Here is a 27,491-nt window from a genome sequence, read left to right on the forward strand (position 1 = left end):
CAATTTTGGTTCAGGTCTTAGGGAAGAGCTATCTGTTCCCTTATATTACCGTGGATATATAGAGAGAGGGCACTTAAAAGTATCTTCATCTGTCCTTGGCATTACTACTGCCCTCCTATCACAGCCATGACTGTTCCAAGGCAGCTTTGCATGTCTAGACCAGGTGCAGAAATGAGTAAGAAATGAGTATGAGCGAAATGGGGGTTGGCAGGATTATGGGTGCAAAGTCTCTCACATTCCTTGGGATACTGAAATTCGTAATTATCTGGGTACTTTTCCTCAAAGCACATCTTTGAATATTAGGCTTCAACCGTTTTAGTCTTTCACATTCCAACTTCCTACTTGGCCCAGAGTTGAGTTTCCTTCATTCTTTTAAATTCATCCCTCTCTGTTTCCTTCTTTAGAAGAAAGGATCTCTTTATTCAGACGCCTGAGTAACTTAGTCTTAGGTTAGGAGTGGTAAGCAGCAACACTGCTGTAGAGACGGCTCTCGGGGATGTTGCTAACCTTGGTTAAGAAATAAAGATGTGGTCTGGAGGACCTGGCTTTGCCCAAGGAGCACACCCTCACCCCTCTGCCTCTCAGCCCAACCGCAGTCTCCAGTGTCGCTAGCACGCGACCCAGTCCTTAAATTTCAGGTATAGCCCTAGAGCTTGTATTGTCACCTCAGCCTCCACTGCTTCATCCTCACTGCCTAACTCCCACCTCGGAACCCCGCTGCCTCCCACCCCATTTCGGCCCCCACCGGGACTTCAGCTCTAACACCCAGCGGCCTCTGCTGCAGCCGCTGCCATGGTGATAGATCTCGCGAGAACTGCCGCTCGCTACCGCTCAGCTCTCGCGCGATCGGGGAGGTGGGAAGTATCCCAGTCTGGGGGTGGGGGTTCGCGGCACAGCTCTTGTCGCCGTCGCGGCTTCCGGTGCTAGGTAGAAGGAAGGAAGGAGGGAGTCAGGGAGCGGGGCCAAGGGAAGAGCCGCGCCGAAATCGGCTGGGGGAGCCGGAGGGAGTGGAGCGAGAGCCAAGCGGAACCTGCGGAGGCGGCGGCCGCAGCGGCAGAGCTTGGGAGCAAGAACAGGTGAGGGGCTGGGGAGGGAAGGCGGGTCCTGATAGAGGAGAGGCTTGGGGAGGGGGCTGAGGAGATAACCCCCCCACCATGCCTGGTGCCAGGCATGGGGCGGTGTGGTCCTTCCCACCCGAGAGCTAGGAGAGGGGGCGCCGGGCCAGCCTCAAGCCTACCCCCGCATTTGAAGGACGCGGAGCTGGGGTGGGGGTGGGGGTGAGGGGCACACATGGATTTGCGCCCCATCTCGCACAAGGGGGGCGACCTGGGCTGCAGTCAGGTTCCCCTCGCCTGCATTAGGTGGGCTTTCGAGGGGTAGAGGGTTGAGGGGGAGGAAAGCCGTCCAGGGAGAGGTGATGCGGGGGCGGTGATGACTGTTTTGTATCCTTTTCCTGTTGGCAGGGTAAGGAATGCTGCTTTTTCCTACCCCATCTTCCCCTCAACCTTATTAATAGGAGACCACAGAGAAACCTTACTGTGGTGACCCCCTCCCCCTGTTGTGGGGCAGGGGGACGTAGGGGGTTCAGGGAGCAGCCGGTACGGCAGGCTAGTGGGGTACCCAAGGGGCACTATTCTGGTGGAGGTTGCGCTTTCGGGTCTTGGGAACCGCATGTTGAGAAGAGGGTAGCAGGTGGGGAGAGGGAGGAGAGGAGGCAGAAGGGGGAGGGGGATCTGATCTTGCTTGGAGAAGAGAGGTGCTGCCTTCCTCCCCCAGGCGAAGCGGGGGCGGTCTCGGGAGGAGGGAGCATCTTGTCGCTGCCTCTGAGTTTGTGCCTTCCAATCCGCTTTTTTTCTTTAGGAAGTCCCAGGATTCCCGGAACAGAAAATGAAGCCATTGCTTACACCAATATTTGAGGAAAGGAGGGGGAGGTGGAGTTCCCTGTTTAAACGGGCCATTTGATTAGCAAAGTGGTAGCTCCTGTTTTGGGGGAGTTCCCTTCTTTCTGGGTTGAATTACTGCCAGTCTCCCTCTGGCCTGGCCAGGAGGAGTGTGGTATGTGGTCAGGAGTGAGAAGAAATAGTGAGGTCATCTGGGTGAGGGAGAAGTGTAACTTAAAACCTGTCTCTGCTGCTGTTGGATTGGGTCACCCCGGTATGTGGCATGAAAGTTTTATTGGTAGGAGATCTGCTGCAGGAGTCTGATTGCTTGGGTCAGTGCAAGAAGACAGCATCTAGTCTCTGCATACTTCCTTCCCTGTCCCCAATTTGCTGCCATTTTGTCTTGAGCTTGCTATTGGGGTGTCTCCATTTGCTATGACTGGAGTGAAACAGTGGTTATTGCACATTAGACTGGAGTTTGAATAACATGTCTGTAAAAGCTCATTCTCAGAAAGGAACTGATCCATTGAATTCACCTTTTCGCAGAATGAATCATTGACCTTGGATTCAGAGGGGAAGGGACCCCATGTGTTACACATTCACTTGCCTCCTGCTCCCAGTGTAGAATTATTACTTTGTGTAGTCATAATTTTTATGTACATGTCTTGCTTTCCTAAAGAGGCTAAACTTCTTGAGTGCAGGAATTTGAACTCATCTTGCATATTCCAGAATGCATATGCACATGGTAGGCATCCATGATGAATGAATACAGGATGTGAAAGGATAGAACTCAAAGCTTTCTTACTACAGTTTAAAGAGAGAGAAAGAGATGTCTTGGTCAGGAAGAGTGCCTGGAGAAAACTGAGTGAGGTTGTGTATAGTACTTTAGCCTTTATATTTAAGAAGTCTTGGGTCTCTCCACTTTCCTAAGTGGCACAAAACAGGCATGGATAATGGAAACTAAGGCCACAAAATAAAAATATTACTAGAACACATAGTCATTATTTATTTGAAATTCAAGATCTCCTGATTTCCCATTGTGGGCAGAGGGTAGTCTCTCCATGAGCTGCAAGTCCTTCAAAGTGTTGTGTGCAAATTGGGATCCTAAAGATCATGGAGGAGGGAGCCAGTGTATGTATGTGGTGCCTGGCACAGGATTGATGCCAATGAATGGTAGCTGCTATTACTAAACTGAATGCAAGTATAAAAGAAGGCAGACAGCAGGCTAGAGAGAGTGGAAGTGAAGTCTTAAGTGCACAAAGGGTCATATTGTGTTTTCATCTCTGGTGCTCTCTTCCACTGAAGTCATAATAAGGGAAAATGGACTCAGAGGACAGTGGGCAGGATTTGTTGGTTAGAAGGAGGAACTTCTTTAAAACCAGGTTTGTTCAAGCTGAGTAAATAACTGAGGGAAATTATGGAATCTGCTTTCCTATATACCCTTAGAAATGGATGCCGAGGGTCCTGAGATGCAAAGCATGTAACTGTTTGGCTTTCATTGTCATTTTTGTTGCAGGTGAATTTAGAAGCAAAATGGTATAATAATTAAGAGTGTGGACTTGGAATCGAACAAAACTGGGTTCAGATCTCACCTCTGCTATTACTAGTTGTATGATTTTGGTGAAATTATTTATATTCTCTTAGTTTCATTTTCCTCATCTGTAAAGAGTACAATAATGATAATACCTAGTTTATAGTAACGGCATGAGGGTTAAATGAGATAATACACACAAAGCACTTAGTATTGCATAAAGCACATAGTAAGCCCCCAAGTAAATGTTAGCTGCTATTAATAATCATCATTACAATAGTAATAATAAGATGAGCTCTCAGGGCTACCTTAAAGATTTACAAAACAGAAACAAACAAACAAAACCAAAAACAACCTGCCGCCTGAGTTGCCTGTGTTAGAGGGGCGATTGTTACCATGACTTTCTGTGCTGGTCGTAGGCTTGTGAGCAGTGCAATCTTTTTTCAGCATCAGCCTCACAGAGGCAGCTCCTGCTGCCTGAGTGGGAGGTGAAGCTGAAGCAAGGCAGGGGCCCTGAACCATCAGATTGAATGTAGGGTGAGAATGTGGGGGCTCAAGAATACTGTTCATGTTTTAAAAAGTCAGCATGACTCTGAGATAATGGTTAACTCTTCTATAAAGGCATACCCTGATTGACCTAGGTCAGGATTTAGATTCCTGGGTTCCATTATTTTAGGTCCCAATGAACTTTTCAGTATCTTCTCTTTCCTTTATTTAGTCATATCTCCTTTAAAAGTTTACCTCTGAGTATATTGCAAAATGTACTATATTAAGGTTCAGAGTTGTGATATCTGTGTAAGTCTACCTTTCTAACATCTGTCACAAATATCGGTGGATTGCTGATAAACTTTTTTTGATTCTGAAAAGACATGGGGAACATTTGGAAAGAGTTCCACAAACGTGTGAAGGTTCTGTATTGTAGTCTTGGAAAGAACTGATGTAGGGATTCCATAAATGTGTTAGATCTTTGTCATGGACTTTTGCAAAGGATCTGCTACACCACATGGACCAAAAAGGAAATGGCTGAGATTTCAAGGATCCACCATTATCACCATATTCCTGAAGAAAGGTGAGATGACTAGGTGTGGCAGATCTCATGATACTTTTTAGCTCTCCCATTATTGGTGAGAGCCTAGCATAACCCTTCCTTTATGAGCATATACACAGAATGTCCAGCATAAATGTTATCGAACCTTACCTTATGTAAAATCCTGTTTGAAGTCTAGTATATAAAATGAGTAAAAGTGGAGTCACTCTGTGTTAAGAGAGTTGTGGTGGAGAGTTGGTGAGCATAATTAGAACCTTTCATGGTTTATCCTTTCTCCAAAGCAGCCTCCGAATCCTGTTCAAGGAACCGTAGGGCTCTGAGAATATAGAAACCACTTCTCTACTTTGTCAGATTCAAGAAAAGGATTGGTGATTACCTAAAGAATAACCTCTTCCTCAACCTCACAAATGTTTTGCCTCCATCAGTAGTGTGTTTCTCCATAAGCATGTCAAATCTAGCTACAGGTTATAGTGCTGGAAGTTGGGGACATGAAACATGAGTAAGGCACAGTCCCTGCTGGCAAGAGGTTCATAGTCTAGTGAAGTACTTCCCAAACTTTTTCCCATCTTGACATACACAGAAAATGGTATTAGTGAGACAGACATAGCCGCTTGTAATATAAGATGGCTGGCCCAAGGCCTCTAGCCATCTTAAACCCTGTGTAGCCATACAGTGCTGATGGGATCATTATCTCCAGCTGTCTTGTAATGCATTAACGGAATATTATTTGGGAAGTTCCAGCTCTGGAGAGTGGGGACAAATATGAATAAAACATACTGTCATAATTCCTAGAGAAGTGTGTTTGAGGTGATAAGGGATCACAAATGACTTTTACTCTCCAAGGTAGGCAGTTCTGTCTTCTGTACTGTTAAGGTGCTCTATAATGGTCTTGTCCAAACCCTAGCTTCCTGTTTTATCTGTTTGCTGGCAGCTCCATCTTGATCTGCACAGTTAGATTGAGGGCAAAGGTTTATTAGGGCTTTAGGCTGACTACTCATGGAATTTCAGTGATTTTGTAATTAGGAAACTATAGTGTTCTCAGTATTCAAGGCTATAGATGTGGGCATTAGAGCAGCCATAGAATAATAGGAGATGAAGCAATTGTAAACTGATCAGATTCTAAGAATATAGCATACTGAAAGCTTTGGTTAGAGGGCAGTGCCACAGAATGTTCCAGAGAAACAAATGAGTCTAGTTTTTATCTGGTATCTGTTTTATCCGGCTAGGCTATGTATTCTGAAACAGATCTGATGCTGTGTTCTGACTCACTTGCTGAGGGTTGTCCATGGGAAAAGCCAGACCCTTCCCAGTGTCTAGATCTCTGTTGACATGGTGATTTAGGATTCTTCTTTGCTTGTTTTGTGGCCTTCTTCAGGTTATCCTGTACTGGAGTCAGATTGGACTAGAGGAGAAACTGGCATAAAGATTCTGACTTGAGCCTAAACACTGCTAATCAAATTAAATGGAGCCTAATTTTAGTTAGGTATGTTTTAATTTATAACAAGGTCATCCTTGATTGCCTAGTAGCTAAATCAATAGGTATCTTTCAGGCCTTATATTAATTTGGCCTTTCTATAGCCTTTGGGCTTCCTTTTTTTTTTTTTTAATGTTCTTTCCTTATTGGTGTCTGTGATGTATTACTCTCTATATTTCCTTTCTACCCTTCAAGTTGCTTCTTATTCTCTTTCCTGGCCTCATTTTTTGCCCACTGCTTTAAATGTTGATGTTTCTCAGGTTTCTGCTTTTGGACTTTTCTCCTGTCTCACTGTACACACTCTCCCTATATATATCAGGATGTATCAGTTGGCAAAAGATAGAAAAAAATATCTGTTACTAAAAATATCTGTTACTCAAAAAATAAGGAGATTTATTATAGCATATAGCAAGAAGTCTAGGCGGAGAGGACACAAAAGGACACACTATGTGGTTCCACTTATCAGGTTCCTAGAATAGTCAATTTTATAGAGACAGAAAGTAGAATGGAGGTTGCCAGGGGGAGGGGGGATGAGAGTTTGAGTTTGAGAAGATGAAGAAATTCTGGAGATGGATGGCGATGATGGTTGCACAACAATGTGAATGTACTTAATGCCACTAAACTTTTCATTTAAAAATGGTTAAAATGGTAAATTTTTTCATGTGTATTTTTACCATGCACACACACAAATTTATCTAGGGGTAGAACACTTTTTTTGTTGATTTTTTGTTTGTTTTTAATCTGCCAGCTTGACACTGTTATTCATGACCCACGTTTTCTTCATTTTTCTGCTCTGACATCGTAGAGTCTGTCTCTTCGTGGTCCTAAGATTACTCCAGCATCTTATCTTCCTACATCAACATCTAAAGGCTGAACAAGAGAACATTGCCATATGTCCTTTTTTAAGACTGAGGAAAACTTTCCCAGATGCTCCAAGCATACTTTCTTTATATCTTATTGGCTAGAATTAGGACATGACCACTGGTGACTCCTTCACTGGCAGGGGAAATGGAATGCCCGCATCCTTTAGGCTAATCAGTTTTCATACCCTGGGGCTGGGGAAGGGTATATCATACCCTGCTGTCCCAACATCTGAAAAAATTAGGGGTTCTGTTAGAAGACAGAAAGGAAAGAATGGCTGTTGGGTAGGCAGTCAGTAACTACAGCCACCTTGGATTATCTTGGTTCCTCTATGGTTTCATTTACTATCAGTGCAGATGATTCCCAAATATGCAGCCCAGACTTACCTGCTGTGCTTCATGATGTAGCACCTCAGAATCAACATTTAATCTAAAAACAAACATCTTTACTCTCAGATCTGTTCCTTTTTTTATTTTCTGTCTAAAGAAATGCCACTGAATCATCCAGGCCTGAAACCTGAGAATCTTGACTCTTCTATTCCTTCCTACTTTTAATCAGTTGTTAAATCCTGTGGCTTCTACTATTTTAATGTTGCCAATCTGTCCTGCTCTTGCCGCCTCTGGTTAAGAATTTCTGATTTCACATATGTATTACTGTACCTCCTTAGTGTTCTCTATGCCTCTAGTCTTTCCGGTTTTAATTTATTCCCTAAACTGCTACTAGAATGTTGTTTCTAAAGCACATATCTGATCATGTTTCTCAGTATGGCCTTTAAGGCCCTTCATGATGTAGCCCTTGCTTATCTCTCCAGGCTCATCACTTCTTTTTTTACTTACCACGAAGCATCCAAATTACTTCCCAGTCACACCTGGCTTTGGCTAATACGTGTTATCTCTAACTCAAGTCTTTATGTCTTTGTAAACACTGTTCCTTCTGCCCCATTCCCTCTTCTTTATTGTCTGATTACTTCCTACTTTTCCTGTAGGAGTCAGCTCAGGTGTGACTTGAGAATCATGTCTGAAAATTGTCTTTTACCTCCCAGTCTTGATAAACTGCTCCAGGCTTCTGTTCCCATAATAGTATATGCTTACCCCACTTTTACCCTCACACTGTTTTGTGGTCCTCTGTTTACTAGTCTTTTTTTTTCCCATTGACTGAGTTTCATGAAGGCAGAAATTGTCTTCCTTTATATATCCCTAGTTTAGCATACTCAATAAATGTTTAATGAATGGATAGAAGCTGACATCAGAAGCTATTCTTTGGCTTTGGGAAATCTTTGAGTCCAGTTGAAATCATTGAGATACTAATCTAAGAGTTCTTGTGTGCTAATTACAGTGTTCTTGAATTAAAAACTGAGAAAACTTATAGAGGTCACAAGCCAGCTGCATTAAGGGAACTAAATACAAGCAGGCCCTGCTTTTGTTTACTTAAATTTTATTGGTCTGCTCTATTGGCTGTGCTAAAAATAGCATCTCTATTAGTGATATTTCAATTTGAAAATTATCTGGGAACAAAGCTTCTTTTTGGTGCACCCTTCCTGGCAGCAGAGAGTTTGGGAGACTGGTATTTCTTTCCCTGGACCCATGCATCCTGGAGAAGAGGAGGCAATGCCAGATCAGGAGTCTCAGAGGTGTCTCAAGACACATGCCTGAGCCAGTCCCTGGAGTCAAGCAGGGGGAATGTGCATGGCAAGTTGAGCTGTTACTCTCGAAATCACCTAGAGAGCAAGGCAGGCATGTTCCTGCAACACACATAAGCCAAGATGGCTGAGCAGCCAGTTACAGCAACAGCTTACCTCTCCTGGGTGAGGGGATTGGGGACAGTGAGTGGTCCTCAGTGAGGACATTCTCAGATGAGGCTTAAATCAGCCACTGCACTTGATTAAACTCATGCAGTGTCCCACACAGATTGTACTGGAACACATTTTTAAAGCAATTATTGTTTTTACCACTGATAATAAAGCTTATGACTGTAAAATAGAAAGTTGAGGTATTCTTTTAGTTAAGAGATATTACTGTATTCCATTTTTCATCTTGAGCTACTCGCCTTCAGTTAAAACTGCTGATTCCTGGTTTCTACCCACCCATGGAACCCTGGCATTTTGCCCTATCCACACAGGAGTGCCATCTGTGGTAAAAGAGTAACTATAGGCTATACAATACATAAGGAAACAATCCGGGTCTGTTTGGTTTTGCCATTCTGCTTCCCAGAGCTTTTTATAGGAATGCTTTATGGTCAAAGTGAGAATCGGCTATATAGCCAAAGATAGGTGTTCATGTCACAAAGCTGAAAGTTACTACCATCTTGGTAGTAGGGGCAGCATGCTCTCTGGTAATAGGTAGGGACAGAGAAAGCCAAGACAAAGCCACTACCCCTTTTGGAATGCTCATCTGAATCAAGCTGCTGATGATATTAAAGAGGAATCATAGTGTCCATTGATTTTAAAGTCCTGGGCTGTCCCAAGAGATACATTGTAGTTAGTTATCCATCAGCCTCATTGTATATTAAATGGCAAGAAAAAATTCCACCAATTTTCGATTTCTAGTTCTTCTCCCAAACTAGTCCCAGAGTCAGATATGTGTGGAAAATGGCCAAGAATTGACAGGATAGCTAAGGAACCATCTGTGCATTACATAGATACCAGGTACTGCTAGGACAGAAGAAATACAAGGACATCCTCAAATGGGGCTTAAATCTGCCGGTGTGCTTGATTGAACTCCAGTGGGCTTTGCACTGGGAGTAAGGACAGGTACAAAATAAATAAAAGGCATAGCCCTTCCCATGGAGAATACATAGTTAATTGGGGAGACAGTCAATGTACAAACTTATAAAAGAAGGGAAAAAGCTCCACAAGGTGACAAATACCACATGAGTGGTTCATTCAGGGGCCTTGATGTGGCATGCCAGGAAATAGAAATAAATGTAACACTGATCAGCTTTTGAATCAAGACTTTAGAATGATAGCTTACAAACCAAAGGACAGAGTGTATGCATGTTCTGGGACGAGGGGTATTTTTCAGTCACTGCTGTACTCATGGTTGGTAATAATTTAATCAGCAATAGTTCCCATCATGAAGGACAGCAAGATAAATGTATGGTATAAATGTAATTCATAATCTGGGCCAAAGCCTTATTACCTAACTTTTATAGCAGAGTGTCTATTAGAGCTGAAGGAAAGGCTATCTGAACAGGAGACAGAATGAAAACTAGGAAGACATGGGGAGGGTTTAAATTTCTGGAGGTGATGGTAGCAGAACCAGCAGTCTGACTACCGCAGATTGCCAGGGTTGGTGGGATCTGACCTTGTTGGCTGGCCAGGTGTCCCCACCTGCTTCAGGGATCCGCAAGAATCTTTCTGCTTCGGTGGGTTGAGGCAGGATGGGCAGGGAGACTGGCTATTGAGTGACTCGGCTGAAATTGGGCCCTAAGGTTGAGCCAGGTCCTCCCCCCTGAGGTGTGAGCCCTCGGTCAAGGGCAGGGCTCATCTGGGGAACCTACCAGGAGCACCACGCCTGGTTCATTAGTGGATGTCTGGGGGAGGCCTTTGAAGATGAAACATTCCATAAGCACTCATTGTTTCTGTTTTTTGGAGAAACTAGTACTTTGGTCTCCAGGGGCTGTTGATCTGGCCTCTTGGTACTAGTCTGGAATTTGCTGCAAACTGAGGAGATTAGGAAAAAACAAACAAACAAACCTGAAATAGTTTTTGAAAAAACAACTAAATTCCCACCAAACCCCCATGCTTTAGCTTGCAAATAAGATTCCTCCCCATCTACTTTTCACATTCTTGGGTTTGGGTGCACTCTGTCTTGACCTGTTCTTTTGCCTGCTGGGTTTGGGGTGTGTGTATGTATCTCTGGTTCCCAGACTCTACAAAGAATGCCAGCAGCTGGCATATGGTGATTGCTGAATAAGCTGCCCGCTGACACATGTCTCCTACAGGCATGGAGAACTGGCTGGCATGATAGATTTTGAACCCCCATTTCATTGTTGTTTTAAAAATGCATTTATATGGCTGTACTATGCCATAGGGAAGGGGGAGAAGAAGAGCAGGAATGAATGACTCTATGATCCTGTCTGTTGGGGCCATTAGTTGGGGAGGGCATTTTGTACCTTATAATGGTTCTTCTGCTCCTTTCATTTTTTTCAGCAGGTGTTTATTAAGGGCCTACTATGTACCAGGCATAAGCGGCTGATGTGAGTGAGCTGCTAGTGAGGTCAGTAGAGACCCTGGGAGTTAGTTCATTTATTCAACTGCTATTGTGCCAGGCACTACTCAGCACAGCAGTGAGCAAAATAGGTAAGACGCTGACACAGTAGGAGGAGAAAAACAATGCAGCAAGAAACAAATGTGTCACATGGTAATAAATGCTATGAAGAAAAATAGGATAAATGGAGTAGAGAGAGGTGTGTGTGTGTGGTATAGGTGGTTCTGGAAAGCCTCTTTGATAAGGTGACATTCGAACAGACATGTGCAGGAAGTGCAGGAGTACTCTAGGAAGGGTCTGTGGAAGAGAAAGCATTCCAGGCAGAGCAAATAGCAAGTACAAATGCTAAGAGGCAGGCAAGTATTTGGGGAATCGAAGTGGAGTAAGCAAAGGGGAGATCTGATGAAATAAGCAGGGAAATGCAAATTGTGCAGGACCTTGTAGACCATGATATAGCTTTGGGTTTTATTGAAAGGGAGACATGAAGCCAAGAGAGGGTTTTGAACAGGGGAGCAACATGACTTGATTTTGGTTTTAAAATCAGTCTGGCTGCTATGTGGCAAATAGACTGAAGGGGTTAGGGAAGAAGCAGGGAAAGAAAGCCTCATTACAGTTGACCATGTGGAGCAGCTGTCCTTGAATGGGTCGTGGCAAACCTAGTATTTGCCTGGCTGAGGAATGAGGGGTAGCCTCCCAACTCTCAGTGCACTGTTGTATGAACAGGGCACAACTTCAGCAACCATTTCACAGAGTGGAGAGGATCAGCCTCTTTTATGCATGTTGCTTTCTTATTTTTTCCACATTAATTTTGGTATGTAGAAGGAAGGTATTGCAAAAATATGGGAAAGGAAGAAGCAGTCTCTTGATTAGAGCAGTGAGCTTAAACCTTGGGAACCTGGCAAGCCTGAACCTTGTCAGGAGTCACAAAGAGCCACTCCTCATTCTACTCCCTCCTTTCCAGCCCTTTCCAGGGTAATGTTGGGGGGAGGGAGGGGTATTAATGATCTTGCAACACCTTGAGGTAGGTATAGATTGTTGGAATGGAAAGGACTTTAGAAATCATCTAGTTCAACACCCCTCCATTTGCAGGTGCAGATATGGACAGGGGAAGTAACTTTTCCAAAGTCACACAGGTAGATCCCTGGCAGAGCAGGGATCCTGAGTGCTTACTGCTTTGTCTCTGCTCCCAAAGGCTCAGGATGTGTCTGAGTGGGCCTCAGTCTTCATAGTCCTCCAGCTATGGCTTTAACAAATTCCGTTTACATCAAATCCTGACAAGAAGATGGGAGTAATGAGTTTACATTTCTTTGCCTAGGACCAAGTCCTCCATACCAGGGACCAGGCCAAAACCAGATTGCCACTGCCCCCGCTTGGGCCCAACTGTCCTCAGAAAACAGCTGCTGTGATCATGGGTAATATCTTTGGAAACCTTCTCAAGAGCCTGATTGGAAAGAAGGAGATGCGCATCCTGATGGTGGGTCTGGATGCTGCAGGAAAGACTACCATCCTATATAAGCTGAAACTGGGGGAGATCGTCACCACCATCCCCACCATTGGTAAGGACACAGCTTGGATGTAGGCTTTCATGCCAACAGCTGAGCCAGGCAGGGGGCCTATTCCTAGATCCTCCACCTGGCCACAGGCAAGTCCATGCAATTTGCGGGATTCAGGGAAAGATGGTTATTTAGCTTACTAGCAGGTGTCGGGGCTGCCGTTTGCCCACCTACCCTCGCCTTCTCTGATGCGGGAACTTTTGCAGCCTGGCACTCAACAGTTGCCCTCAGGTACTGAGCTGGTTTGTTCTCTGTGGTGTTTGGAAAGCAGGTGAAGGGCTTTGATGTTCTTGCCAGAGGCCCTGAATTGCTTCAGTTTAGATCCTCGGTGGCCCTGATCCTGGTTAAGACCTGCCTGTGGGAGAGAAAACATTTGCTTTATAGATGGAACTCCAGATCATCACCCATTGGTGGTTCTGCATTTGGGGCTCCAGACTATAGCTTCCTTTTTCACTCTGCCTCGAAGGCCCTAGTTCTTAGCTGGGACTCCGGTGGCCACAGTCTGTGGTACAGGAGTGGAACTGAATCATTTATTGTTGAAGGGAGAGCCAGAGATTGAGAAAATGACTTGGGAAGGTTGACGCACATTACTCAGGCGATTTTGAACCTCCTGATTCGCCCTCCTCATCCTCTTCCACTTCTCTTAGTTTTTCTTTTTGGCCTTTAGTAATTGAAGTCAAGGAATGCCAGATCTGAGGAAGCCTGAGCTTACTTTCCTTTGCTGGGATCATGGCCAAGGGTAGGAGAAACAAATGAACCCAGTGGGGCATCGTTTATAGGCCTGATATTTGAAGCCAAGTGGCCATTGTCTGTTTTTTTTCCCAAAGGGTTCAACGTGGAGACAGTGGAGTATAAGAACATCAGTTTCACAGTTTGGGATGTGGGTGGCCAGGACAAGATTCGGCCTCTCTGGAGACACTACTTCCAGAACACCCAAGGTATGGCATATGAATTGCCCAGAGACTGGCATGGTCAGTTGGGTCTGAACAGAGTACGTCTGTCATTGTTGATTATGGTCAGCCAACCCTGCTGCAGCTCTTAGAGGTGGGAGAAGAAGAGCAAAGGCAGCAAATATTTATAGGGTATAAGGAGGGTGTTGTCTTTTGGTGGTGGGGGAGGGGAGTTCATCTGTCACCTCTGTGCAGCCCATGCTGTGCCTCCCTAGGGTTGATATTTGTGGTGGACAGCAATGATCGGGAACGAGTAAATGAAGCCCGGGAGGAGCTGATGAGGATGCTGGCAGAGGATGAGCTCCGGGATGCTGTGCTCCTTGTCTTTGCAAACAAACAGGTGAGACTTCTCCCATCCTTGAATTTGAGAGAGAGCAACCTGGCTGTAGAAATCAGGGGCCTTGGAGCTCATTGTATGGAGCTTACTGAATGGGAAGTTCTATGCCCTCAATTTTGGAAGTGTGGGAAATAGGAGATTTATTGGCATCGTTATGCTCCTCTTCTTGTCCTCTCTCCCAGCTTCAATTATCAACATTCTATCCTCAGAGATTGGTGTGGTAGATACATCACTTCAAATCCCTCTTTCATCTTCCCTATTGTCTGCTTCAATGGAACTGCCCTCACTCCTAACATCAGACAGACCAGATTGTTTTCCCAATCTGAATCACTTCTCTACCAATTCCATATTTGGTTTCCACCAACCCAATGGATTGACCTCTAGTGCCTTGAATTGGGGGTACTAGGATGACTAAATCCAAAGTGGCTCTTTAGGATTTTGTTCTGGGTCCTTACAGTGGAGGAAGAAGAGAGGGTACTGGTATACATCTTGTTAGTAGGTGGGTGCTCTAGAAGCCTTTGAAAGATCCTGAGTCTCCTTTTTGTGTGTTTCCCTTGCACTCTAGGATTTGCCTAATGCTATGAATGCTGCTGAGATCACAGACAAGTTGGGCCTGCATTCCCTGCGTCATCGCAACTGGTACATTCAGGCCACCTGTGCCACCAGCGGGGATGGGCTATATGAAGGCCTGGACTGGCTGGCCAATCAGCTCAAAAACAAGAAGTGAGAGCCAGGCAGCCCTGTCCAGCCGCCCCAGCCACCCCTGACATACCTACTGTCTCCCTGTCCCAACCCTACCACTTCCTTCCCGTTGCCAGTGTGGCCAGGACCCTGGGTATCATGTCCGCATGCCCAACAAGAGCCTAGCCTCTCCTGCCTCCCCTCCTTTTTCCTGTCTGTGACCAGTCCCCAGTTGCTGTCTTGATGATGAATCATTCCAATTTATCAGATTTAAAACAAAAACAAGGTTGTTATGGTTTCATGGGTTGCCCCCCTTATACTCCGAGGTTCAGGAGGTGGGGTGGGGTAGTCTCTCTATTTGCTTCGTTTGGCTCTGATTGCTGTGGTCTTGGCATCTGAGTCCCTTCTCCCTATAGGCCCCTCTCCTATCGTCTTCCTTTCCTTTGCCACCCTCTCCCTGTTCTACATGGAAATTGCACGGGCCTCTGTGTGTGCGTGCATGTGTGCGCGTGTATATACATGTACAGAAAAATATATATGTGAGGGCCAGGGAGAAGGGTGGAGGGGGTGGAATGCAGCTCAGGGCTTGGAGCCAGGACACTGCCCACTCTAGCTTATCATCTGCCCCTCCCTGTTGATGAGATAAAGGGAAGAAGGTGGAAGGAAAGCTGCCCCAGTCTTGCTACTGGTTCTTTTCCTCTCTGCAGGTAGGTTTTCCTAGATGATAGGACAGATGATGGATTTTATACTACCATCTTCCTTGTATCCTTCTCTTCACCCTGCTTAGGGCAGGGAGGCGGCATTTATTTCTAGATGACTGTTCCCAAGGAGATGCTATTTTGCTCTGCCTTGTTAGTGGGAAGGAGAGAGGAACCCATTCAGTCTTATCAGCTCAGAGTGTTCAAATGATTCTCCCCCCACTCATCTTTAGATCTGTTCCTCAGGAGCTTAAGGGGGTGGCGGAGATAGCAAGACTGTGGTGTATGTTTGGGACCCAGAGTACTGGGGGGAGGGCCTCAGGTTTTCCATCTTCATCTTCTTTTGTTTTCAGAAGGGGAGGCATGGATCAGTCCTATTCTTGCCTTCCCATCCCCTCTGTACCCCAATCTTCTGATCTTGGGGGCTGGGTGGTTCATCTGTCCTTCGTCAGAAGTTTCCTCACCCTAGTAGTCCTGCTAGCTTGTCCAAAGCAGGCTTGGTGGTTGAGTGGGGAGTGGAACAGTGGGGGTGATAAGCAGACCTCAATATCAATTCCTCTATTCTCCAGTATTCTTTTTCTAGAAAGTTCAGGTTGTGCTGAAGGATGGCAATTTTCTGTTTCCAGTCCCTCAGACCATCCTGCCGTCCCTCCCACCTCCATCCCAACAGCTTTCCCCTGCCCTCTTCAGCCACTCATAAATGGATCTGGGGGTTGAGGTGGAGGAAATAGAACTCTGAAGTGGTGGTGCTGGTGGGATGCAGTGGTCTTCAGGGCCCTCCTCCTGTTATGTGGTTGTTCAAAAGCTGCTGCTACTGCGTCCCTCATTACAGGGGGCGCTTGTCCCTGAGGTCCTGACTTCTGCTGTTTCTGTGAAGCTGTGGCTATTCTGTGGGCTCCTGTGTGTGCTGGCTGCGCCCTGAGCTCCAAGATGGCCGCCCATACCTTTCTGCTAAGGTCAGGACCCAGGGCCCCCCACAGCATGGCTGAGGGACCCCTTCGCAGAAGAGCTGTCCCAAGCCCCACCCCATGAGGCCAGGCTTCCTGCCACTTTTGTCTACAACAGGCAGATCAATACCCCTTATCCCACCCTAGATTGAACTGTGAAAGAGAGGTTCTCGGGGTGTCTCCCTCAGTGCCAGTTCCTTAGTGATGTTTTACTTACCCAAGTTTCAGTGGGTATGTGCAGGTTTTTTGCTCTCTAGGCCTTTGTGTGTATGTGTGTGTATGGTGGGGCGAGGGGAGTTGCTGGAGCTTCTATTTCATTTTAACATGTATTCACTCCTCTGATTCCACAAATATGTCAAATATGTCCCGCCACACTTTTTTTTTTTTTTTTTGCCTCTGTCTCTATTCCTCAGATTGTTTTTTGCTCGTGCTGCCTCACTCCCTCAACTCTTTGCCTTCTAATTCAGTCAGTGCCGTTGCCTGTTTGTCTCCCCTTTTCTTGTTTCTTTCCTACTTAGGATTCCCCACTCTATATATCCTTGTGGTCGGTGAGGACTTTGCCTCTTTTCCTTCCTCACCCCCTCTCTGACCCTCCCTAGTTTGATATTGGTCCCAAATAGGTTTTCCTTCATGCCCACCCCCACCTCATTTTGGAGGCCTCCAGGGACTACTGGGACTAAAGGTGTTAGGAAGCTGCCTTGGAGTTGCCTTGGTGCTGCTCGAGATCTGTCCAGCAGGGGGCAGTAAGTGATCTTGGTAGTATCCCTGACTACTAGGCCCTTGGTGGGGGTGGCCCTTTCTACATTCCCATTCACCTAAAAGTTCTTTTGAGATTGGATGTTTAATTCCATTTCTGCCCACTCCCTCCCTTAGTCTCCTCTGGTAGGTCTAATTTTATGCTTTCCTTTGTTCCAGCCTTTCTTCTCCCTGGAGATTCCCCCACTTTCCCCCCCAAAGTTTGTGGTGTTAATAGTGGTAACTACAGTTCTGAACTGATTTTTTTCTCTTTTTTTTTCTCCTCTGGAATGTAGATTGTATATGTTTAATAACTCACCTTCTCTCTCCTTGCTCAAAATGTGGGATACGCGATGACTGTGACCCTGGTTGGAAATTAAACTTGTTTTATGCAGCTTTGGAGCAGACTTTCATCCTTGATGTGCAGCAGCCATGGGATAGTGGTTTAATGGTGAGGGTAGTTCTGTCTCTGGTTCCTTTCTCCAGTTGTTCCTTCTCTCAACAGATGGGTAAAGGGCACTTGACTGGGGGAGATTGAGGTTATGGAGGAACTTAGGCTCATCCCTACACTGTTTGCTTCTTCCCTTCATACCCTTGAGGGGCACCTAAATGAGTTGTGCACCAGAGTGTCATGACTTTGCTCCTCTAGTTCTAATGGGTTTAACCCTGAACTAAGCTATATTTATCGTCTATTGGTAGACTTTAGGGTCTTCAGTGGCTAGAGGGTCCTGAACTTTGAGTGCCCCCTACTGCCTGCTTTATCAGATCTCCCCAGCCCTGTGTGTCAGGTACTTCTTGTTGGAATAGGGTCCCTTCATCCATAGATTGGAGTCCCTTCACCCATTTGATTCTAGACTTTGGCAGTGAGTAAGCGTGTCTAGTTAGTGTAATGATCTTGATCCTCCTTACAACTGATGGACTTGTATTCCCTCTACTTCAAGCATGTGGTTCCCCATTGTCAGGATGCTGGCTCATCTAGAGATCCCACAAATATCCTGGGAAAAATAACTTTTTCATAAAGCCTCTATCCTCCCATCTCACGCCCACCACTACTCTCTTCCTCTCCTGCTACTATTTTCTGGCTCTAGGCAAAGGAGGGGATAGTGCTGCCCTTGGGATGAGTGAACCAACCAGGTAGGCCTTCCTGACTCTTTCTAAAGCTTTGGTGACAGAGGTCTTCCCACTCTGATACTATGAGAAAGGGTAGGTATTAGGCATATTATAAGTTTGAGAGCCCTAAGTACTAGTATATCATTTATATTCAGTTACCTCCCTGTTCCCCTTCTAATTTTCCTTCTCAGCCCCTCTCTTGTTATTAAAATAAGCCATTACCCTCAAGGACCAGTGCTTCTGCTCTTTTGAAACCCTTAAAGTGCTCCAACCAGACATCCCTTTATCAACCCCATAAACTTCGAATGTTGCCCCTCTCTTGTTATTAAAATAAGCCATTACCCTCAAGGACCAGTGCTTCTGCTCTTTTGAAACCCTTAAACTGCTCCAACGAGACATCCCTTTATCAACCCCATAAACTTCGAATGTTACCCACTTACCCCTCAAAATCAGATGACACTTTCTTCCTTCTAGGCTCCTCAAAAGTCCTTCTTGGTGATTGAGGTTACTGATTAGTTAAAAGCTCCTTTCCCAAGTCCTTCATTTGTATACTAATAAATAGATGCCTTCTAGAGCTACAGCCTCTCGTAAGATAATGATAATGGAGAGGACTTCAGCTTCATGGCAGGTCAGTGGGAATCTTTTGACCCCTTAACAAATTTGGGAAAGAGATTGACCTAGTCCCATCTGACCCTAAGCACTCCATTTAGGATGCGGGAAGGAGGTGGAGGGAGCCCTCTTGTGGCAGTTGCTTGAAACATCCATCTTCTTTTTGTGGGACATGGTGGGATGAATGGGAAGACTTAACCTGGAAGGTAAAAACTTAGGACAGACAGCAACCCCATATTCTCAGAACATGAATAACTCTTCAGTCATGACTTGTCAGGGGGCCTGGGCCCAGAATCCACTTCAGGGTTATCTGGGCAAGGGAGCTTCCAAAATGAGCTTGGAGAAAACCAGTGGAAGGCCTTGGATTTGTCCAGGTGGGATGGAGGACAAAACCATTCCCTTCATTCCAGAGTATGGAGGCAGTGATGGGAAGAATGAGTGTGCATATGTATGAAATTCTTAGAGGTGTAAGGTCTGAAGTCTCTGGGGAGTCATCACTGCATCATTCCAATTTGAGTGCCTAGATTGGACAGAGCAGAAAAGTGGCAGATAATTATTTAGTATCTATGTTTCTAGACCTGTACTAAGAATGGAGTCAAACAACTGTACTGAAGGGGGGACTTGGGAATCCATTTTTGGGATGCTGTGGAATTCTTTGGGATATCCATAGTGTACTATGTGGGGTAGTGACAGTTGGGGAAAAATTGTGTAGGGGGTTCCCTTTCTTTTGCTGCTCTTTGGTGCAGAGAGTGGTGTCTTTGGTTAGGCAGTTATAATACTAAGAACAGCATCTTTTCCAGTTCTGAAGAGTGTGGATGTAGGAGAGTCAAAGTCCAATTCTCTACTCTCTAACTTGGTAACTGGAGGGATGGTGTATCATACTGGTCACTAGGGAGTGAAAAGATCCAAATGCCTGCCTTCTTCTGCAGGTCTTTCATACTAATTGGGTATCCTGGCCTTGATTGCTGTGTTGGGTAAGAGTGGGTGACCTGGAGTTCCTGAGCGAAGAGTTAGGTCTGAGGAAATCCAAGCCTTGAATATCACTACTGAAAAAAGCATAGTGAAAATGCGCTACTTCATAATAGGTGTCATGGAGTACAATGTCCAGTGAGGAGTTGGCTAGGACAATGCCCATTAATACTTCTACTATAAATAGAAAAATAAAGCCTAAGGCAGTGGTTGGAGGTCTAGAAGTGAAGAACTTGGATCGGGACCATTCACTATCAAGGCTTGAAGGTGAGTGCTTATGTGTCACTTTGGCTATGGGCTGCAAAAGAGAGTATCTGAGCTCTAGTTTAAAGCAAATCTGGCTTCTGAACTGAATGTGGTGAAGTAGAGAAGACACATAAGCCAGAACTCTGGCTGTTTCCAGAGCTGAACAGTTCTATCCATGTACCCTTCCTCCTACCACCCTTCCTCCAAACCAGGTGTTAAGAGAGCTCTCTCTGAGAAGGTCTGTCCAGTCCAGACCAGGCAGGAGACTCGAGAATGAACTTGTTCACCTGACACCCCATCCTGCCCACTTCCCACTTCCCACCCACCTTCTACCTCCACCCTTCCATCCCACACATTGTTGAGAGTCATCCTAGGACAGAATTGAGTACAAGGGTGGGAAGTGCTTAGCTCGAGGCTCTGAACCACAGGGATCTGTATGCTAGCTTCCTTTGGTGTTCTGAATATCAGGAAAGAAGAGTGCTCTCTTGGCTTTAGGTATAAGATAATGGGGAATCTCTGTTTTTGCCTATGCCAGATCTTGCATTGATGGGATTATACCTCCCTGGCTAGAAGAGCCGGGGAGGGAGGTAACACTTCATTCTTGGATGAATGCATAACCATACCTAAAAGAGAAAACTAGTCAGCCAGGGTATGAAAATAATGGCATTAGCTTTTGATCCCAGATTTATATATGCTAACTCATAGGCTTTTAACAATCTGTTAAACATTTAAAACATTTAAAGAACAGTTACTTACTATGTGGCACATAATAAGCACTTATCCTTAAATGAATAAACATCGTTGTCCTTTACCAAGCTGGGCATGGTGGGTGTGCCATGAGTTTTGGAAGCCAGGGGCTGTAATAGAATTTCTTCTACTTGCCAACAGAGATACCTTTAAGGTGGTCCTCTGATTAACTCGTGCTTCCATTCAGGGGTGTGCCAGCTTCTCTGTCTTTCCCAGAACCATCTCACCTTTCTCCGCCCTTCAGTTTCCTCCTAACTAACCAAGCACCTTTCTCCCTGGTCCTTCCTGGGTCCAGGTGGGCTCGTGCTGCCCCCTGTAGGTAATATTGCCCTTTCACCCTCTTCACTTCACCCCCACTTCTCCCTCCCCATGACATTTCCAAACAAAGCCTCAGACCTGGACAGTAGTCTTCCACACCTTCATTACAGCATTCCAATCAGCTGATGCATCAGTACAGTACTCACTGTTAGCCCCTTGCTCAGAAACTTTCAGTGGGTTCCCACTGTCTCAGTCTGACATTCAAGGATCTCCCCAACCAACTCTTTCTTCCCTTCCCAACTACTCTCTACTCTCCTGGTTAAATTCCAAACTAGTCCATTAATTTCTCCCAAATATCTGGCCCTCTGCCTTTATCCCTTTTCTCACTTAAAAAAATAATAATAATAACCACTTTTAACTTCTGCAGAACTGCCTGTGACATTTCTAATCACAATGACTTTTTCTCCCGTCTGGCCCCTTTAGCTCTGTTAACTCATTCAGCAGCTCCCGCACGTTCCATTGTATTGCTATACAGCCATATGCTGCTTATGGTACATAGGCTCTATGGTACAGCCTCTTGCTTCTAGGCTACAAGCCTATACAGCATGTTACTGTACAAAACATCACAAGATTAAATCAAGAGAAAAATCAAGAGAATAAACAGGAGATGTATGAGGCTGCTGCTGGCGTAACAGCAAACTCTCATAAGTAGAGCACACTCTAAAATGATAAAAATATAGTGTAGACAAACCAGTAACAGTCATTTATTATTATCAAGTATTATGTACTGTACATAATTGTATGTGTTATGCTTTTATGTGGCTGGCAGTGCAGTCAGTTCATTTATACCAGCATCACCACAAACATGAGTAATACATTGGGCTATGATGTTGGGATAGTTATGACATCTATGACATCACTCGGCAACAGGAATTTTTCAGCTCTATTTTAATCTTATGGAACCACCATTTTATATGTGGTCTGTTCTTGACTGAAATATCATGTGGCACAGGACTATATATCATGTTCATTCGTTGATGATTTAATTTTAAAGTTATTTTTGTAACCAAAGTAATTTTTATTGTAAAAGATCCAAACAAGACAAATTTACAAAGCAACTTGTGGAACCTGTTCCCCTCTATTCTCCCATCCCCAAAGGTAATCAACCCTGCATCCTTCTAATTCCTTTTCTAAACACACTATACATATTTGGAGAGAGGTTAAAATATAATGGGGCTCATCACATCTATTCTTGCTTTTTTTGTTGTTGCTCTTAAAATATATAAATTTGTCTTATCAAATATACCATGCAATACTAAGAAACCATTAAGTTATCAGGACTTTCACTTTGATCTTTTCACTTCACCATCCTGGCACTTCACATCCATCCTCATGGTCACCTGATGGTCTGATATGTCTGCTAGAGGATAAATCCACTCATCTACATTCCAGGCAGCAGAAAAAAGATTAGGGAAAGTGGGAGGAACATATAATGACATACTTCTTAGCTAAATTAACTCCCTTTAAGGAGCCTTCCTGGAAGTCGGAGACAATATTTCCAATACTTCTGTTTATCTCTTATTGGCCAAAACTTAGTCAATGGCCTTATTCCACTTTAAGAGAGACTTAGAAGTAGATTTTGTTTATTTTTAAAAGTTTTTCCCTTTTTTAAAAAATTGAGATACATGCATGCAACGTAAAGATCTTAAGCATAGTTTGATCAAAGTTCTGACAAATGCTTATACCTATGTAACCCACATCCCTTTGAAGATACTGAGCATTCGGTCACCCCCCAGAAATTCTCTCCTGCGCATTTTTTATTTTTTATAACCTAAAAGAGAGTTAATTAGGGCTTAATTAGAGTGGTAGCCATGGGAATGGAAAGAAAGAACTGGAGAGGCTGTAGAGGGGGAATCCAAAGGAGATTGATTGGATGTGGAAGATGAGTTGGGTTTGAATGCTGACAGCAGAGCCACTAACAGAAACAAGAAGTTGGGAGTGAAGTCTAGATTATTGCAGATGGATGGAAGGAGAAAGAGGAATGAGTACAGTATTGGGTATGTTGATTTGAGGTGCTGGCTAAACATCCAGGTGAAGATACCCAGTAGGCAGTTCTGTCTAAAGCCTGTGAGAGGAGTCAGAGCTCAGTGGCATCAAATATCAGAGTGATGCTAAGGAGGACAAGGGACCAAGAAGTGGCCAGGAATTTGGTGACTATGAGCTCACTGTTAACTTTTAAAGGAGCAAAGTCCAGATGCCAACACCTGAATGGGCACTGAGGGTTTAAATCATGCAGAAAGGGAACTGGTAATGTGAAATGATTTTGAAACATTTTTTAAAAATTGATGTCCTTATACAAACATTAAAGGGTTATATGTAGCTGCCCTTCGTAGAGGTTTTTCGATGAAAGGAGAAAGAAAATGGTAGTGTCAGGAAAAGATCAGGGATTAATAACCCTGTCCTTACAGGGAAATAGCCCTTTGTGCTTTCCAATTAGCTTTTAAAGGACGGGGATGGGATAGCTCTCTACCTCCTTTTGGATATATGACCTCCAGATATTCAAGCTGAAGAGGTAGCGGTGGGAGAGGAATGCTGCCTTTGGCAACTGCTGTGGTGAGATAGGCCAGCCAGACACTGCCAGGATAGATGTGAGGAGACATATATCTTTGAGGCAAGAGCAGAGAGCAAAAACGCTGGACTCTGGCAGTGCTGGGTTTGAATCCTGTCTCTCACCGCCTAGCTAGATGATCTCAGGCAAGTTATTTAACCCGAGTACCCAGTTCCTCATCTGTAAAATGGAAACATACCTTTCAGGGTGATTTTGAGGATTACAAAGTACCTGTCACCTAATAGGTAATCATAAATGGGTGCTATTATGTGACCCAACCTCTCGCTGTGGGACAGAACGGCTAACGGACAACAGGCGAATCAGAATCTGCTGCTTCCCAGTTTTAAAGGGTAGGAAGGGCTGCTTGCGGCCTCCTCCCTCCAGGAGGTGGGGACAAGGTGGAGGAGGGGCTGCAGGAGGAGGAGCTGGTGTGTCACGACCACGCCCCATATCGTCCAGTCCCGTCTGGCCTGTGCATGCTGAGGGAAACGCTGCCTGCCCTAGCCACTGCCACCGAGCAGCCTGACCTGGTACCCTGTGTCCAGTCCCCTGTCCAGTCATGACGCTGCACCCGTCACCACTCCCACTCTGTCTGCTGGTGCTGCTGCTGTTCAGTGGAATGGTGTGCCGGGATGAGACTGGGTTCGAAACTGAAAGTCCTGTCCGGACTCTCCAAGTGGAGACCCTGGTGAGGAGATTGTCCCGGTCCGTGGGAGCCGGGCCTTGTACGGGAATATGGGTCTAAACGAACCTGCGAGCAGAGCGGAGAGGAAATGCGGGAACTGAGTTAGGAGGCGCTGGGTCTAGGGGCAAGAACAGAATCTTTGGAGGATTCTCCATGACTCCTGTAGTCCCATCATAGGTGGAGCCCCCTGAACCGTGTGCGGAGCCCTCTGCTTTTGGAGACACACTTCACGTACACTACACGGTGAGGGGTCTGGGGATCGGGCGGGACCTGGGAGGGGGCGGTGCTCTGAGGAAACACGTCAGCTTTGGCTTGGCTCGGACACGTGGCAAGCGGTTCGCAAGTAACTCCGAGCTCTGGGGTCTTCGAGCACGTGGCAGGGGGTGCGGGAGGAGGGACAGATGCTCCTCTTTGTCTATTTTCCCTCCCCGCTTTTCCTCCAGTTCCTTTTGGGCAATGAGAAATGAAAGGTGGAGCGATCTCTGAGAAGTGCCAGCCCTTTGGGGCTTCCTGTTCCTTTCTGCCCTGAGGGGCGTGCTAGGCACCAGCTGCTAGGGGGTTGCCCCGCCCAGCGGCCCAGGTGCGTGTTGCTCCAGCTGGGAGGGAAAGGTACTAGGTGGACACTCTGGATGCTCTCTCCCCCTAGGGCAGCTTGGTAGATGGACGCGTTATTGACACTTCCTTGACCAGAGACCCTCTGGTTATAGAACTTGGCCAAAAGCAGGTGATCCCAGGTATGTGACATATGCCTCCCTTTCCTTTGCTTTCCAATATAAATGCTTTCTTAACCTCTTCAAACCCTAAGCTACCTTGGAAATGCCCTTGGGAATTAGTAAGACCCCAGGTCTCTACCAGCCCTCCTGAGCTTCATACCCCACTTTTTATACTCCCCTTGCTCTATACCCTACTGAAAGCCAGAGTTTTGAGAGGTGGGGAGCTCAGCTAAGGGTCAAGAGGGAGCCTTTGCTTTCCTCTCCTGGGATTTGGAGAATGTAGGTAGCTTCCTGTTCAGTTGTGTCTTCTTCCTCAAGGTCTGGAGCAGAGCCTTCTAGACATGTGTGTGGGGTGAGTATCTGGGTTGGGGTGGGCTTGGGTACCCCCTTTGCATGGGTAGAGAGGCTTTCTCTGCTATCCCTGCTCCTAGAGGAGACAGGAGAACATGGATAAAGGGCTCTGGCTTTGCTCTAGGTGAGTCCAGGTCATTAGGACCCTGAGAGGGTATCCAAAGCCTCTACACCTCTCTTGCTCTGGGTTTTGTTGGAGAAGTTGAGGCACATGGGGGGATGGATACCTTTGCTGATCAACCTGTTAGGCCTCAGATGGGAAAGTCTTGTTTGGGTGTGAATATCCAGAGGATTTTGCTGGTGGGGCTTCAGATGGCCTGAAGCTACTGGCCTACCTGATCCCACCTCTGGCTGTGACTTATATTCTTTTCCTCAGAGAGAAGCGAAGGGCAGTCATTCCATCTCATTTGGCCTATGGAAAACGGGGATTTCCACCATCTATCCCAGGTAATCTGACTAGACCTCTCTCTCAGACCATCAGAATACCTAGTCTATAAGGGCTACAGGGAGCTACACAATTTGGTGCTTGAGAAGTTCTACACTTAAGTTTGCTGGAAAGAACAGGAGAGGATGGGGCTTCCTCCTTCTGCAGGGCCACTTTTTTCCTCTTTAGATTACCACAGGGTCTAGAGAACCTGTTAAGGCCACCTGGTTTGCTCTGTTAGCCAGCAGCTTTTTAGGGAGAAGACAGCTGCCTCTGCCACATGGATCTGCCACCTTTGCCACCCTTCCCAGAACTTTGACTTCTTCCCCGCCTTTTCCATATAATTAATTCCAAACTATGTCATTTGTGCAGTTGGCATGGCTTCTCACCGTACTTCCACCTTTCCTTTCACTTTTCCTTTCTATTCCTTCACCAGGAATAGTAAAAATGATCACAGTCAAGTAATTCAAAACAAAATGAAACAGGAAAACAGCTTTTAAAAGCCAAGCCCACCCCATAACTTTAAAAGCTCTCACAGGGCACTGCTGATATTCTACACTTGAGGGCCTGAGACTGGACAGATTCCCCAAGATATGTATCTTTTGATTATAACAGAAGTTCTCATAACTAAAATGTGTTGTATTTCAGAGATTGGGGTAAAAGTTTTCGTCCCAGTTCCAGCTTAGAAGGAGACATGGAAAGAGGATAGGGGGATTAATAAGAAACAAACTCTTACCCAAAGCTCCATTACCTCCTGCTTTCTAATGCTGCTGCTTTCTACATCTCTTCCCACACCTCCACTCATTTCGCCACCCCTTATTTCATAAGGCATATCCTTCTTTTCCAGCTATTAATAATGAAACACCTATCTTTTTTAATAATCGCATCGAGTGTGCTCATTGGTTGGTGTCTAGTTTAAATTCTATTAGTTTCAGCCCTGCAAAGATTGTATCCATGTGGCAATTTGGGGTACAGTTAGTATCAAGATTTCTCTCACTTATAAATGGAGAACAGTATGTATATTTCAGATCCACAGAAAGTTTGCCTGTGCTATCAAAGACCTGTCATGGAACACAAGCCACACTTGTATATTTGGGGTAAAAGTGACGATCACTAGACTCTGCTCATAACCCATCTCTACCTTTATCTAAGGGAACTCAACCCCACATTTAAATCTTGCCAGTTTCATCGTTGTTGCTCTGGCGTGGACAGCCTTCCCTGTTTACCCAGATTCAGTCCTGGGTAAACTGCACAGAGATTCTAACCCTCACCTCCTCTTTGCCTCCAGCGGATGCAGTGCTGCAATTTGATGTGGAGCTGATTGCACTGATCCGAGCCAACTACTGGCAAAAGCTGGTTAAGGGCATTTTGCCACTGGTAGGCATGGCCATGGTGCCAGCCCTCCTGATCCTCATTGGGTATCACCTATACAAAAAGGCCAACAGACCTAAAGTCTCCAAAAAGAAGCTCAAGGAGGAGAAACGAAACAAGAGCAAAAAGAAATAATAAATAATAATTTTTAAAAACCTCTTTGCATTCTTCACCTGATACTTTCTGAAGCTACTGTTGCAAGTGGGAATGAAGTAAAGGGCTAGAGAAAAGACATTCTGAATTGGATGTTGCCTGGCATGGGGGTGGTTGGAGGCTTAGATATCTCTTCCTTTGGCCTCCTCTTCCTGTCCTAAATTACCCCAAGGACCTGGTCTTGAATCTTTCCCTGGATCTCTAGGTCCTAAACGTATGGGTTTTGGCTCCCATGGTGCCTTGACCTCAGGAACAATGCTTCATTGAAAAATAAGCCTCCAGCTAGTTGCCCAGCTATTCTTTCCACTCCCTGGGGCCACTATATTCCTAATGTCATCAAAGTA

At 45.4% G+C, this 27,491-nt stretch overlaps 2 protein-coding genes across 3 annotated transcripts; both read left to right on the forward strand.

Annotated features, from left to right (window-relative positions):
* Window positions 1-860: 860 nt before the first annotated feature.
* ARF3 (ADP ribosylation factor 3) lies at window positions 861-17,297 on the forward strand. The gene is made up of 5 exons (XM_016151751.2): window positions 861-1,076; window positions 12,318-12,558; window positions 13,383-13,493; window positions 13,721-13,845; window positions 14,408-17,297. The coding sequence occupies exons 2-5, from the start codon at window positions 12,411-12,413 to the stop codon at window positions 14,567-14,569; spliced, it is 546 nt and encodes a 181-aa protein (XP_016007237.1). The 5' UTR covers window positions 861-1,076; window positions 12,318-12,410; the 3' UTR covers window positions 14,570-17,297.
* Window positions 17,298-17,436: 139 nt separating this feature from the next.
* Window positions 17,437-27,153, forward strand: FKBP11 (FKBP prolyl isomerase 11). 2 transcript variants are annotated; one of them, XM_036236497.1, is made up of 7 exons: window positions 17,437-23,800; window positions 23,996-24,138; window positions 24,313-24,378; window positions 24,782-24,869; window positions 25,167-25,200; window positions 25,576-25,646; window positions 26,912-27,153. In XM_036236497.1, exons 2-7 carry the CDS (start codon window positions 24,010-24,012, stop codon window positions 27,127-27,129), a joined length of 606 nt encoding a protein of 201 aa, XP_036092390.1. In that variant the 5' UTR covers window positions 17,437-23,800; window positions 23,996-24,009; the 3' UTR covers window positions 27,130-27,153. The 2 variants fall into 2 exon arrangements, with proteins under 2 accessions (XP_036092390.1, XP_016007236.2); XM_016151750.2 differs by having other exon boundaries at window positions 17,437-24,138.
* Window positions 27,154-27,491: the final 338 nt, after the last annotated feature.

The sequence above is a fragment of the Rousettus aegyptiacus genome, unplaced genomic scaffold (genome assembly GCF_014176215.1).
Source record: "Rousettus aegyptiacus isolate mRouAeg1 unplaced genomic scaffold, mRouAeg1.p scaffold_m13_p_2, whole genome shotgun sequence".
Lineage (NCBI taxonomy): Eukaryota > Metazoa > Chordata > Mammalia > Chiroptera > Pteropodidae > Rousettus > Rousettus aegyptiacus.

Bases quoted from the DNA above. Each gene is read 5' to 3' on its own strand.
- FKBP11 (XM_016151750.2), top strand. From the start codon at position 24,010: ATGACGCTGCACCCGTCACCACTCCCACTCTGTCTGCTGGTGCTGCTG. The intron at 24,870-25,166 runs GTATGTGACATA...TTCTTCCTCAAG, and splicing joins CCAAAAGCAGGTGATCCCAG to GTCTGGAGCAGAGCCTTCTA. The intron at 25,647-26,911 runs GTAATCTGACTA...CTTTGCCTCCAG, and splicing joins ATTTCCACCATCTATCCCAG to CGGATGCAGTGCTGCAATTT.
- ARF3 (XM_016151751.2), top strand. From the start codon at position 12,411: ATGGGTAATATCTTTGGAAACCTTCTCAAGAGCCTGATTGGAAAGAAG. The intron at 12,559-13,382 runs GTAAGGACACAG...TTTTTCCCAAAG, and splicing joins CACCACCATCCCCACCATTG to GGTTCAACGTGGAGACAGTG. The intron at 13,494-13,720 runs GTATGGCATATG...GTGCCTCCCTAG, and splicing joins CTACTTCCAGAACACCCAAG to GGTTGATATTTGTGGTGGAC.